General features: G+C 40.4%; 3 protein-coding genes across 3 annotated transcripts in view; 1 reads left to right on the forward strand and 2 right to left on the reverse strand.

Moving 5' to 3' along the window:
- LOC101740281 (guanine nucleotide exchange factor subunit Rich) overlaps positions 1-12,913 on the forward strand; it is a 46,576-nt gene that overhangs the window by 11,714 nt on the left and 21,949 nt on the right. Inside the window, exons 11-14 of the mRNA XM_038017599.2 lie at positions 2,169-2,337; positions 3,390-3,581; positions 4,110-4,252; positions 4,943-5,014. Of these exons, the coding sequence (XP_037873527.1) occupies positions 2,169-2,337; positions 3,390-3,581; positions 4,110-4,252; positions 4,943-5,014 (576 nt within the window). The remainder of the gene's footprint in view (positions 1-2,168; positions 2,338-3,389; positions 3,582-4,109; positions 4,253-4,942; positions 5,015-12,913) is intronic.
- Positions 6,569-9,126, reverse strand: LOC101737686 (cuticle protein 8). Its single transcript, XM_004926934.5, has 3 exons — positions 8,976-9,126; positions 8,572-8,661; positions 6,569-7,366 (listed from the first exon to the last, which is right to left on the reverse strand). Exons 1-3 carry the CDS (start codon positions 8,991-8,993, stop codon positions 6,794-6,796), a joined length of 681 nt encoding a protein of 226 aa, XP_004926991.1. The 5' UTR covers positions 8,994-9,126; the 3' UTR covers positions 6,569-6,793.
- CPR136 (cuticular protein RR-2 motif 136) lies at positions 11,577-12,302 on the reverse strand. Its single transcript, NM_001173163.1, has 2 exons — positions 12,246-12,302; positions 11,577-12,113 (listed from the first exon to the last, which is right to left on the reverse strand). Exons 1-2 carry the CDS (start codon positions 12,300-12,302, stop codon positions 11,577-11,579), a joined length of 594 nt encoding a protein of 197 aa, NP_001166634.1.

Below are 12,913 nucleotides of genomic sequence, written 5' to 3' on the forward strand. Positions count from 1 at the left end.
TACCAATTTTTCTAATGAAATACGTACTTAGCGAATGTTCACGATTGACTTGAAGGAATAACATCATGTAATAAAAATCAGACCCGCAAAACTATAATTTGCGTGATTACTGGTGGCAGGACGTTTTGTGAGTCCGCGCGGGTAGATACCACCACCCTGCCTATTTCTGCTGTGAAGCAGTAATGCGTTTCGGTTTGAAGAGTGAGGCAGCTGTTGTGACTATACTGAGACTTTAGAACTTATGCCTCGAGGTAGGCGGCAGCATCTACGTTGTAGATGTCTATGGGTTCCGGTAACCGCTTGACACCAAGTGGACCGTGAGCTCATAAAGCATATAAGCTCATATAAGCAAGAAAATAAAAATAAAAAAGCCGTCGGAGCTCCGTGGTTCGTGAGAAACGTTGACCTACACGACGACCTGGGCCACGAATCATGATAATCGCCTTATCGTTGCCGCCGGTACCTACTCCCCGAATCCTGATCACGCAGGAGCCAGTCACCGTCGACGCCATAGACAAGTCTTTACGGATCCATCAGATCCAATAAGTCCTAGATTAAACGCCTTCAGCTCTAACACTAGGAGCAGGCTTAGGGACCCCAGTAACCGTACTCGTCGAACTCGACAAAGAGGTCGACGTGCAACCTAACCCATGCATCAGCGCTGAGTTTCTTGCCGGATATTATCAGCGGGTCGCTATTCCGCGGTAGTAGATGCATTCGCGATGCAGTTGAGTTGTTAGGTTTCTTTTGGAGGTGCTTGGGCAGTTGCTAGCTAATCCCACCCCTCCTGGGTGAGCCTTTGCTCGCCCGCTTGTCCTGGTGAAAATGGAAAGACCTCCGGGCCAGTAATCTTTCCTGCATAAAGCGTACGCTTTTTTGTACACATATTGTACACACAAATAAATACAAATGCAAAATATTAAATATTAGTAATAAAGTCGGAATCTAGTTTAAAATTTTTTTAAGGGATTTTATGACCTGGTAACTAAGACCTTTAAGTCATGTCTTATTTTATTTTATATTCTTATTTTTATGGAATGAAGATGATTAATTTGAGTCATTAATCAACTGGGATGAAATATAATCTCAGTAAAATCATTTTTTCTGTGATTTTGTCAGTGGATTTTTTGGAGCATCTCGAAAAGTTACGTCCAGCGGTTTTGATTCATTTTTCCACATTTGTGCACTTTCACAGGTGCACTTAAACAGTTAATAAACCACCGTTATTACACATTTAAACCTGAAGAAACACTAAATAGACAAAACAAAACAAATCACACAACTTCACTCCTTGCGTTCCCGCCAAAAGACATCTTATTTTTTTTATTTATCAGGCACACAATACACATCACAAGCTAAAAATATACATAAAAACACAAGTAAAAAGAAATAAAATCTGGCTTGCAATATAAGCCACGTGCGCAGGACCAAACAAGATAAAGTGCTGAATTTGTACACAATGTTCCTTATACTATACGACAAAACAACACGATAACAGAAACTAATCTAACTTATAATGTAAGGAAATAATTTTATTCACAATATATAATTAAACAATAAAATTAAACAATTACACTACTAACGTATTGCTTAGTTTAAAAGCATTTAGTGGTGGAGTAGGGGCGGCGCCCGTACGGCACGCCCTGTATGGCACTACGTGGGAATGAGGCGTTCGCTTCCTGGCCTTTTCATTTTCATTTTTCACTAGCTGACCCGGCAGAATTCGTAGTGCCTCAATCGATAAATAAAAGACCTAAACTTTTGTATAAGATAAACTTAAAACATGAAAAATTAATCCGTCCGACGGGGGACACGTCAAAGGAAAAACAAAAATGTTATTTTTATTTAATTCCGAGCATTTTCATATTAATCTACCTTTAAAACCTTTTTAAAAATGAATTGCAGTCTCGCTAAAACTCGAGAACGGCTGGACCGATTTGGCTAATTTTGGTCTTGAAATATTTGTGGAAGTGGAAGGTTTAAAAGGTAAATAAATATGAAAATGCTCGGAATTTAATAAAAATAACAATTTTGTTTTTCCTTTGATGTGTACCCTTGATGTGTCTTTTATTTATAGATTGAGGCACTACAAAGTTTGCCGGGTCAGCTAGTTTGAAATAAATGATTTAGAATTTGGAATGTTTACGCGTGCACGTGTCGCGTTGCAGTACAGCGCGCTGGAGGGGGGCGGTGCGCACGTGTGCGTGGCGGGGCGCGCGGGGCTGGCGCACTACAGCCGCGCCGCGCGCCGCTGGAAGCTGTTCGGGAACGAGGCCCACGAGAAGGGCTTCCTCGTCACCGGCGGCATGCTCTGGTGGAGGGACCGCATCGTCGTGGGTCAGCACCCCAAGCCCATACTTCACTCTCAGCTAAATTATTATAGGTTTTTTTTTTGCATAAATGTGTGGACGAGCTCACAGCCCACCTGGTGTTAAATGGTTACTGGAGCCCATATACATCTACAACGTAAATGCGCCACCCACCTTGAGATATAAGTTCTAAGTTCTCAAGTACAGTTACAACGTCTGCCCCACCCTTCAAACCGAAACGCATTACTGCTTCACGGCAGAAATAGGCAGAGCAGTGGTACCTACCCGTGCGGACTCAGGAGAGGTCCTACCACCAGTAAAATTAATGAGAGGTTTCATTTAAAAATAAGTCAAAGGTGCGATGGTGGTGGCCATAAAGACGAATGGAGTGCTCAACTTGAGAGGATTTCCTAAAATCTGCCTTAACAACAGCAGTGGTTTGCTCATTTTTTTTTAATTGCTGTTATACCAGCGTAGGGCCCAGCTAATGGTGAGCTTTTATCGTCGCTTATGGACGTCAGCAATGCTTGGGCCACAGCCAAGTTCAGCCTTTTCCGCTACGTCTATCGGATCGGAATCCTGATTTACTAAACCGGCCAGAAACTTGTGAGTTATAAGAGTTGCCCATTTTCCGGTAAATCCTTTTGTTGATTTTACGATATCTCTAGGATAAGACTGGAAGTGCCATTCTAGGCCAACACCGTCCAACCATGACTGTATACTAATATATAAATCTACAGTGGTTTTTACGGATGTTCCGTTATAACTACCGAACCATGCATCCGATTGACTTGAAACTCGGTATCCATGTAGAAAATACATGTACGTAATGGATGGGCTAATATTTATATGAGTGTTGGACTCCCTACACCAGTTGCGGGGGCGTTAATGATGGGAATCTTTGTGGGGGTGAGAGATAATAATGTTAATTTTAAATGCCTGTTTGTTGTTTTCCTGTAAACAACATCCTATAACAAAATTCAATCAGACCGTTGATGTCGTGATGACGTACACAAAGGACGGTGTTGGCTCGCAAGGCGCCAACATATAAACACGACTCACGCCAACACCACGCTCCAGGCTGCTACAACGACCTGGACGGCCACGACGAGGTCCGCTTCTACCCTCGCGAGTGCCGCCTCGACAACAAGTTCGCGAAGATAGTCCGCGTGCAGGCGCAGGTCTTCGCCCTGGACATGCTCGACGACCAGCTGGTGGTTTTCGGGGCGGACGCACTCGTCACTATATACGAGCTGACGTGTGCGGATAGTGGTGAGTTTATCCGGGCAGCCGAGCTGGACATATGACGATTTGGTACTGGCGATGTGAAGTGTGGTTTGAGGATTTGTGTATCTGTTTTTTTTTTAAAGGATTTTATGACCTGGTAACTAAGACCTTTAAGCCATGTCTTATTTTAATTTATATTCTTATTTTTATAAAAAATGATAATATGGAGTGAAATGAAATGAAATGAAGATAATTAATTTGAGACATTATTCAACTGGATTAAATTAATAAAAATGAGATGAGATGATATGGGCTGAAATATAATTTCAGTAAATGGTGGTCATTTACTGTGGTTTTTTCAGTGGACTTTTTGGAGGATCTCATAAAGTTACGTCCAGCGGCTTTGTGTCATTTTCCCACATTTGTCCACTTTCACAGATACGAAATAGTTAATAAACCACCGTTATTAGACATTTAAACCCGAAGAAACACTAAATAGACAAAATAAAACAAATCACACAACTTCACTCCTTGCGTTCCCGCCAAAAAGTCCCGTGTCTATTTGTGTTGCAGCCGGCGACATCGACATGCGCTGCGTGCAGGCGGTGGACGTGTCGGCGCTGTCGCACCCGGCGTGCGTGGTGTCGGCGGCGCTGTGCCGGCTGCAGCACCCCCAGCAGCACCGCGCGCGCAGCCCCGCCGCGCCGGACTCGCTGGTCGGTACTGCACACCCACATCCACTGAAACCGGTCCTTTTGAAGTCGTCGTGGCCTAACAGATAAGACATCCGGTACATATTCGTCTTGAGCGATGCACCGGCGTTCGAGTCCCGCAGGCGGGTACCAATTTTTCTAATGAAATACGTACTCAAAAAACGTTCACGATTGACTTTCACGGTGAAGGAATCACACCGTGTAGTAAAAATCCAACCCGCAAAATTATAATTTGCGTAATTACTGGTGGTAGGAAGTCTTGTGAGACCCCACGGGTAGGTAACACCACCCTACCTATTTCTGCCGTGAAGCAGTATTGCGTTTCGGTTTTAAGTTAACTTAGTGTTAAGTGGTTACTGGAGTCCATAGACATCTACAACGTAAATGCGCCACCCACCTTGAAAGGTTTCAGTATAGTTACAACGGCTGCCCCACCCTTCAAACTGAAACGCATTACTGCTTCACAACAGAAATAGGCGGGGTGGTGGTACCTAGCCGTGCAGACTCACAAGAGGTCCTATCACCACTAATATCAGTGTATCTATTTAACTTATCGATTCAACGTAATTTCCACCCGCAATAAGGACCGATTAAAACTTTCGAACCGGTCGCACGTCTGCACCGCGGCAGAAATAAACGCAAGACACCCCAAAACCACCCTAAATTACGTGCATAATATATGATCCCTTCCAGGTCATAAACGCGAGCGGCAGACTCATGATGGTGCAGAGAGAAGAGTACGACGTCGACGAAGACAACAATCCGGTAAGTGCCACAGAGTGCTGCTGCATATTTTTTTAAAGGGATTTTATGACCTGGAAACTAAGACCTTTAGGTCAAGTCGTATTTTAATTTATATTCTTATTTTTATGAAAAATGATGTTATGGAGTGAAATGAAATGAAATGAGATGAGATAATATGGGATGAAATACAATTTCAGTAAAATGGTGGTCATTTACTGAAATTTTTTCAAGTGGACTTTTTGGAGTATCCCGAGAAGCTACGTCTAGCGGCTTTGTTTCATTTTCCCACATTTGTGCACTTTCACAGATGCTAAACAGTTAATAAACCACCGTTATTACACATTTAAACCCGAAGAAACACTAAATAGACAAAATAAAACAAATCACACAACTTGACACCTCGCGTTTCCGCCAAAAAGTCAGTGCTGCTGCATTCCCACGCCGCTCCATAGATACTCTTAATATTTTTTTTAAGTATGGTAATCAATTTTGTCCAGTATCGAGTTCATAAAATTTTTCAATTAAAAAATTCATACAAATTTTGTTGTATGAAAAACGATATAAAGCAAAATGAGACGAATAATTGATTTGAGACTGTAATTAATTGGGATAAAATTAAATGAAACGAGTTGGGATGGGATGAAGTATAGTCAGTAAAATGGTGGTTGTCTACTGTGACTTCAGTGGCTCTTTTTGGGAGAATCGCCGCCACGTCCAGCGTGTTTTTTTCATTTTCCCACTGTAGTGCACTCCCACAGATGCTAAACGACTAATGAGCTACCGTTATGACACGTTTAAATCTGAAGGAACACTAAATTAACAAAAGAAAACCAATTCACATAACTAAGCCCCTCGCATTCCCACCTAAGAGGTCCCAAGAGTCCAATACATAGGTTTATTTAGATAACAAACTAAACCTGTCAGTGCTTGCCCAATGATCAATTTCCGGCCGTAGTCAATGACGGCTCAACATTTAGATTTATTTTATATTTTATCTCCAAAAAATAATCAGAAAATGTTACCTTGGTAAAAATATAAACTCTTTTTTTTTTTTAAGTAATAAAATCAGTGTTTCTGTTTTTAGTCGAATATAAAAAATAGGGAGGTTATCAGTTTGACTGTATTTGTTTTTGTGTGTTTGTTCCCTTAAACTTTTTCCTAGGGAGATCGATATTGAAGATTTGTCATCTTCTAACGCTCACATTAGAGAGAGATAGGTAATCTTTGTGCATAGACACGTCGATATATTTTCTAATATCTCGTTTAAAATGTTAGTCGATTTGCATTTCAGACATTTTCTCTCAGGGTATTTTACAACTAAACTAATGAAATGTACTGTATCCGGGTTAAAATAATAACACGGGTAGGTACCACCACCCCGCCTATTTCCGCCGTGAAGCAGTAATGCGTTTGGGTTCGAAGGGTGGGGTAGCCGTTGTAACTATACTGAGAACTTATATCTCGAGGTGGGTGGCGCATTTACGTTGTAGATGTCTATGGACTCCAGTAACGACTTAACATCAGGTGGGCTGTGAGCTCGTCCATCCATCTAAGCAATAAAAAAAAAATTCAATATCTAATAAAAACATATATATTTACGTATATTTACAATTTAAAAATAAAACAGTCGCTTAAGCTTCAGTTACACATCGTTGCCTTGGACGTACTCTACATAATCTAACTTCTAATATGACCTATGTGTATTTTTGCACAAGCTAACTGCGCAAGAACACACTAGCGCCGTCAGTAACTATATACTGTTACCTATACACGAGAAATACGTACATAAAACTAATCAATTTAATGATGCCTGGTTTTGATCGTGAGCGTCTTTCCCTCCAACGAAATAGGACCAGCCGTCCAACGTCGGACGACGTTACCCTTCGTATATGAACTGCCGGATAAGGTCACCCAGGGGGCGGGTCCTCTAATCCGATAGAGGGGGTTATAATTTACCGGGTGCGGAGCAATAATTGGGGCAGTTTCGATGACTGGGGTAATGATCGGCGTGTGGACCAAGGGGGCGATTGGTGCGTGAGGTAGTACGAGGGGCGCGATTTCCGCCACCGGGGCGACGTGGGATGCCGGTGCGATTGGAACATGCTCGACGTGAGCTATCGGTGCGATAGGAGCGATTGGCGCAATCGGAGCGACGATTGACAGCGAATGCACATTGGGACCGGTTTTTTTGACGACCGCGTTGAATCCGGTCAGGGGGTCGGCGCTGTACTCAACGTGACGCACGTTTCCGTCGGGTTCGACTAAGGAGTAGGCCCCTCGCACCTGGTCCCCATCGCGATGCTCCCACTGCGCCTTGTTGTCTCCCGTTGAAGGGTCGTTGACCGCATAGTTGAAACTGTAGCTCGGATCCGACTGAAGAATTGAAAAATATGTTTATTAGACTTGCGCAAAACATCACTTCCCAATGTAATGTGATATGACATCACTTTTACAGATAGGTGATATTACTCGAAAACATTACACATCACTCTTAACATTACTCGGTGCGTTCAAAGTGATGTGTATAAACACATCACTTAGGTAATGATTCGGGTGTATAGATACAATGTATTCGTCGTCACAGTATCTATTGAACGCACCGAGTAATGTTAAGAGTGATGTGTAATGTTTTCATCAATCATTACCTAAGTGATGTGTATAAACACATCACTTAGGTAATGATTCGGGTGTGTCATTACAGTAGTGTATTACAATACAAAGTATGAACTTTGTATTGTAATACACTGTTATATTACTTGACAGATTGACTTACTTAATAATATAATAATTTTATTTTTTACTTAATATAATTTATTGTGGGATGAACGGATTTCATAGGGCGACTTAGACTGCAAATTGAGCTCGACAATAATGTTAATATACGAGAGCAGTAGATGCATTGTTTCGGCGCGATATCTTCAAAGTGCATCCAAGGAGGAATGTACTTTCATTTAGACGCCGTTATTTCTTTCACTTATTAAACACGCATTAAAACAAATAATAAAACTATCTTCAAACAAGTGCTTAAGTAATTCAAATCAAACACAAAAATTAATATGAAATATTACTAAACAATTACGAGCGACTAGCGATTTTACAAAAGTTGCGAATAAAAAATTAAGTAAGTACTTGCGGGGAGCTACCGGCTGGCCGCATGAAAAATATAAACACAAATACCTATATTAAAATTCAGACGTACCATAGGTATAAAAATGTACCTAGCGGCCAGGACATACGGTTCAAAATCACTAGGAATAATTCCGTGTCGCTTGCTCATTTATTTTGCGTCGATCGGTCTGTCTCGGTCGCTCGGTTCCGTTCGTGTATTAAGCAACATTACACGACAAAGAAAGAAACATGTTGGGTGATACTGTGATGTTTGTTTCCTTCGCGTAATGTGTGATGTTGCATTACATCGTAGAGTAATATTACCCGAGTAATATCACTCGCATTACTTACACATGTCTAATGTTTATCCTTTCATTAAAATTAAACCAAACCTTCTCGTCGCGGTTACAACGGATCGGATAAAAAATACGTTCATTATGCTAGCAAATAAAACAGAAATTAACACTTACGATTCTGTCAACAGTCGTAATTGGTATCAGGGATAATGTCGCTGGCGGGTTCGCCAACACGGCTGTAGCTGACACCAAAAGGCAGGCAATCTGGAATATATTGTTTTAGTTTTGTAAACTCGTTACATCGTCAAACATCAATGAATGACTAACTGAAATAGCCTCTTGGGCTACCAGTGAATAGGTCTGGAAAAAACAAAAAATAAAATGAATGACATCATATTATGTTTTAGGGGATGACCGATATTCGTACTGAACATAAAAAGTATGGTTCAGTCTTTATTTTCATAAATGTTAATAAATGCCCAGTTTTCTAACTATGCTATCTTACATGTGGGTCATATTTGAAATTTTAATTTTATTGTCGAAAAAGCTGTTTCCATATTCGTAAATGAACTTCGTACCATAACGTTAGTTTTCATGTTGCTGTTGTTTGTAGTTAGTATTCCAGCGAGCGAAACGAAGTGTACTGATGCACCAAATATTAGCCGATTCGATTTTATACAACACTAATTATTCGGCCCGGTCGTCATAGTGTCGCGCATCCGAATTTCACGCCCGATTTATTCATTTTTTCGTTTTTTTTTCACTACAATTTTGAACTGAACTCAATATAACATGTTTGATACCTGTTGTGTGAACCTAAATTGTAATGATTTAGGAATTAATATGCACGGATGATTCGTACGAAACTAGGACCCGTGTTAATATGAGAAACTTGTTGGATTAGTCCAATTATAAAGTTGAAATAGACTTATTATAGTTGATTTTTTTTAGCACCAAATTTTTGTGACACTTTGATTATTCGACTTGATTTTTTTACGATTTGGAGTTAATGCCTCCATATTCGTTATACATCAGCACTGACCGCTGCAAGAATCGAGTTTATCACCTTTTTTATATGGGAGACCTGTAGAAAATCAAGTAGCGCTCTCGACTCAAATCTTCTTCTTCTTCTTCTTTGTCGTTTCCTCATTACTGAGGGTCGTGACCACCTTGGTCCAGTTTTTGCACCAGCCTCCTCCAATGTTGCCTGCATTCGGCCTGCTTAATGGCGCCCGGGTCGCTGGTGTTTGTGGCCTCCTTGACAATGTCCGTCCACCTAGTTGGGAATCTTCCTCGACTTCTCTTTCCTTCCACTTGACCTACAACTATTAATTTTTCCAAGTTCTCAGGATTTTGTCGAGCAAAAAAAACTCAAATCTACATGAAAGTTATTCTTTAAGAAAATAATAGTTCTTCATTACGAATTTACTCTGTCAGTTAATTTCTGTTCTAGTCTAGTCAGTCTGAAATTTCGGTTGTCAGTTACTATTTTTAATGCTCCTCCAAAAATGTTACTGTTAGTTTTACAATTTATTTCAAATGTGGTTTTGAAAATTCCAAAATACCCTAATTATATTGGTGGGAGAGAAAAATACTATTGTACTTGAAAAATTCAGGGGTCGATTTAGCCCAATATGCGTTTTTTGGGAATCTTTGCTTAATGCCTAAAAAGGCTTAAACTAAAACGCTTGCTTGAATGCTCATTCAGTCATTTGAACCTGAAACCTGATTAAAATTGTGTAGAAGGATATTACGTCACGATGCGATAGATTACAAAAATAACTAACATTACAGCTTAATAATGACCTTAATACAGCTTCGGTGAGTTTGGGATAATAACAGTGACTGATGATATGACATTCGACAGACGTCTTCGCGCCAACGACATTTTTAAGATACGTCTACATATATACAAGTTGCGAAAAATAACATTCGACTTTAACCCCACAGACACAGCCCACTGAGTTTCTCGCCGGATCTTCTCAGTGGGTCGCGTTTCCGATCCGGTGGTAGATTCCGCAAAGCACGACTCTTGCTAGGTTTCGTGATAGCAACGTCATCAGGTTTGAGCCCCGTGAGCTCACCTACATGTTAGGGTGAAGCTGAAATAGCCTCGCAAGGCTGTCAGCTTAGGTAGGAAAAAAAATAGCGTTCGGACTCCATACATCAGCCCGACGAGTTTCTCGCCGGGTCATCTCAGCAGGTCGCGATTCTGATCTGGTAGTAGATGCATTCGCGAAGCAGCTGCCCTCGAGTTGTTAGGTCTCTTTCGGAGCCTCCTGGCTGAGCCCGTGCTCGCCCACTGTCCTGGTGAAACTGGAAAGGCCTCCGTGCCACCTGTAATCCTTCATTCATGAAAACAAAACATTTGGACTGCCGGTTTACTAAGCGATTTCACGCGCTCGGTGGAAGATCTTCCCTTTGTTGATTCTTCCAAAAGACCTTCCCATTATTTTCTGCTATCTTCCGAAGAAGAAGTAAACAATTTTATTATACTTTTTTGAAAAAAGGGATTTTGTTAGCCATGTGCTTGCTACTAAAGTAGTTAATAAATAAATAAACATTTATAATTATGTTATTATTTATACTTTATTTCGCAATGACCACGAATGACGCCAGAGGCTGATGTTGGCCACCGCGACCACGAGCTGGAGCACCAGCTCTTCGCATAGCATTACACGTACATAATTACACGTATTAGTATATTAATTACAATTATTATTAATATTCGTCGATATTATTAAACAAATAAAATTCATTTGAATTTAGAATTTATTGCCAATCATACGTAACATTACATTTCAAAGGGTCAGTATTCTAAAAAGGCTAATTCATAAATAGGTAGATAAATACCATTTACTGTGTGTAAACACTTGTACAATTTAGTATCTCCTTTATTTCATAGATTTTACAATTTCCGATACTCTGAATACTATTAAGTTTGTGTTAAGTGACGTTTGATTAACGAATATGATTATAAAAAAATATTTGAAAACGATATTACGAATATGTAAGTAAAATCGATATGACGAATGTGTATCTAATATCGACATTACATACCAAGACTAGTTACATAATTATACCCTAAAGGAATTATCATTTACCTATCCGTTGGGTAATTTTAAAGCTCTATCGAAATCTCTGTTATTAAACACTAAATAGCAGAGTTTTAATACTCATCATCTGCCCCTCCCTGTCTGTTTGATGATCAAAGTTTTACCGCTTAGTGGAATAGGTCCCGTTATCCATTTGTACAATTTGCCATCGACGTATTTCTTTCTGAGTATAGTGGCATAGGCTCTTGATGGTGCCAGAGGTATCGGAAGCAACGGAGCAGTAATTGGTGCCCATCCTCCGTATGAATGCGTTTTGGGATCCCAAGGAAGACTCCAATGACCAATGGACGTGGCTTTAGGAATGCCTACAACTGGTTCCGTACCGAAACCGTAATTAGTTGGGCCAACGATTGGAGCCAACGGTGTAGGGATTTTTGGTGTAAGTGGTGCTGGGTGAACGCGTGGGCCAATATTCTTGACAATCGCGTTGAAACCGCTGACGTCATCGGCTGTGTAATCGACTACTCGCACGCTCCCGTCGGGTTCAACTAGGGAGTATGACCCTTTGACAACCCCGCCGTTTCTTTCTTCCCATTGGGCCTTCTTGTCTCCGGTCTGGGGATCGTTGACAGCATAGTTGAAAGCGTAACGGGAATTATCCTGGAAATACAAATTTAATCATTGAATATGTCACGAGAAGTATCGATTTTCCTGGTGTTAAGTGGTTACTGGAGTCCATAGACATCTACAAAATAGTTACAATAGCTAGAAATGGAGATACAAGATACTCACAACAGCTTCAACTACAGGAGCATTGTGAATTATAATTCCTGTCGCCAGTGTGGCCATATGAAGCACCTAAAAAGTTTTTCAGTAATATTATAAGCAATATAACTTACAAATAACGTATGAGAAATTTTAATGGAATTCTTTTGAATGTACTGTGTTTTTTATGCTTTTTACAATGCACCCATTATAATAATGCAATTGTGATCTGATGTGTCGAACCATAACACCGGTTTTTTTTTGCCCGTGTAGATAGACGAGCGAACATCCCACCTGATGGTAAGTGTTTACCGTCGCTCATGGACATCAGCAATGCCAGGGACAGAGCCAAGCCGCCCCCTACCGTAATTTTGTTAATGCCATCAAATAATTTCAAGAACATAATGAATATGAGACACTAAAAATAATGTCAGAAATGTCACAATCGAATTATTACCGTCAATGCAACTAGTCGATTCATTTCGTCAGCTTAATGTTTGTCTATAGAATGAGCTAATTACGCTTTAAATACTTACTTTTATAAGCGTTCGGTTACTTGATATAGTACACTGTCGACCTGTACCACTCGTTTGACACTAGTTCTGTCTGTGCGTTAATAGTTTTCCAATGAATATGCATTATCGAAAAGTGCATATCTAATTAAAACTACTTTCACGTTTCAATCTCGTATTTAT

The sequence above is a fragment of the Bombyx mori genome, chromosome 19, assembly GCF_030269925.1.
Source record: "Bombyx mori chromosome 19, ASM3026992v2".
In the NCBI taxonomy this organism is placed as follows: domain Eukaryota; kingdom Metazoa; phylum Arthropoda; class Insecta; order Lepidoptera; family Bombycidae; genus Bombyx; species Bombyx mori.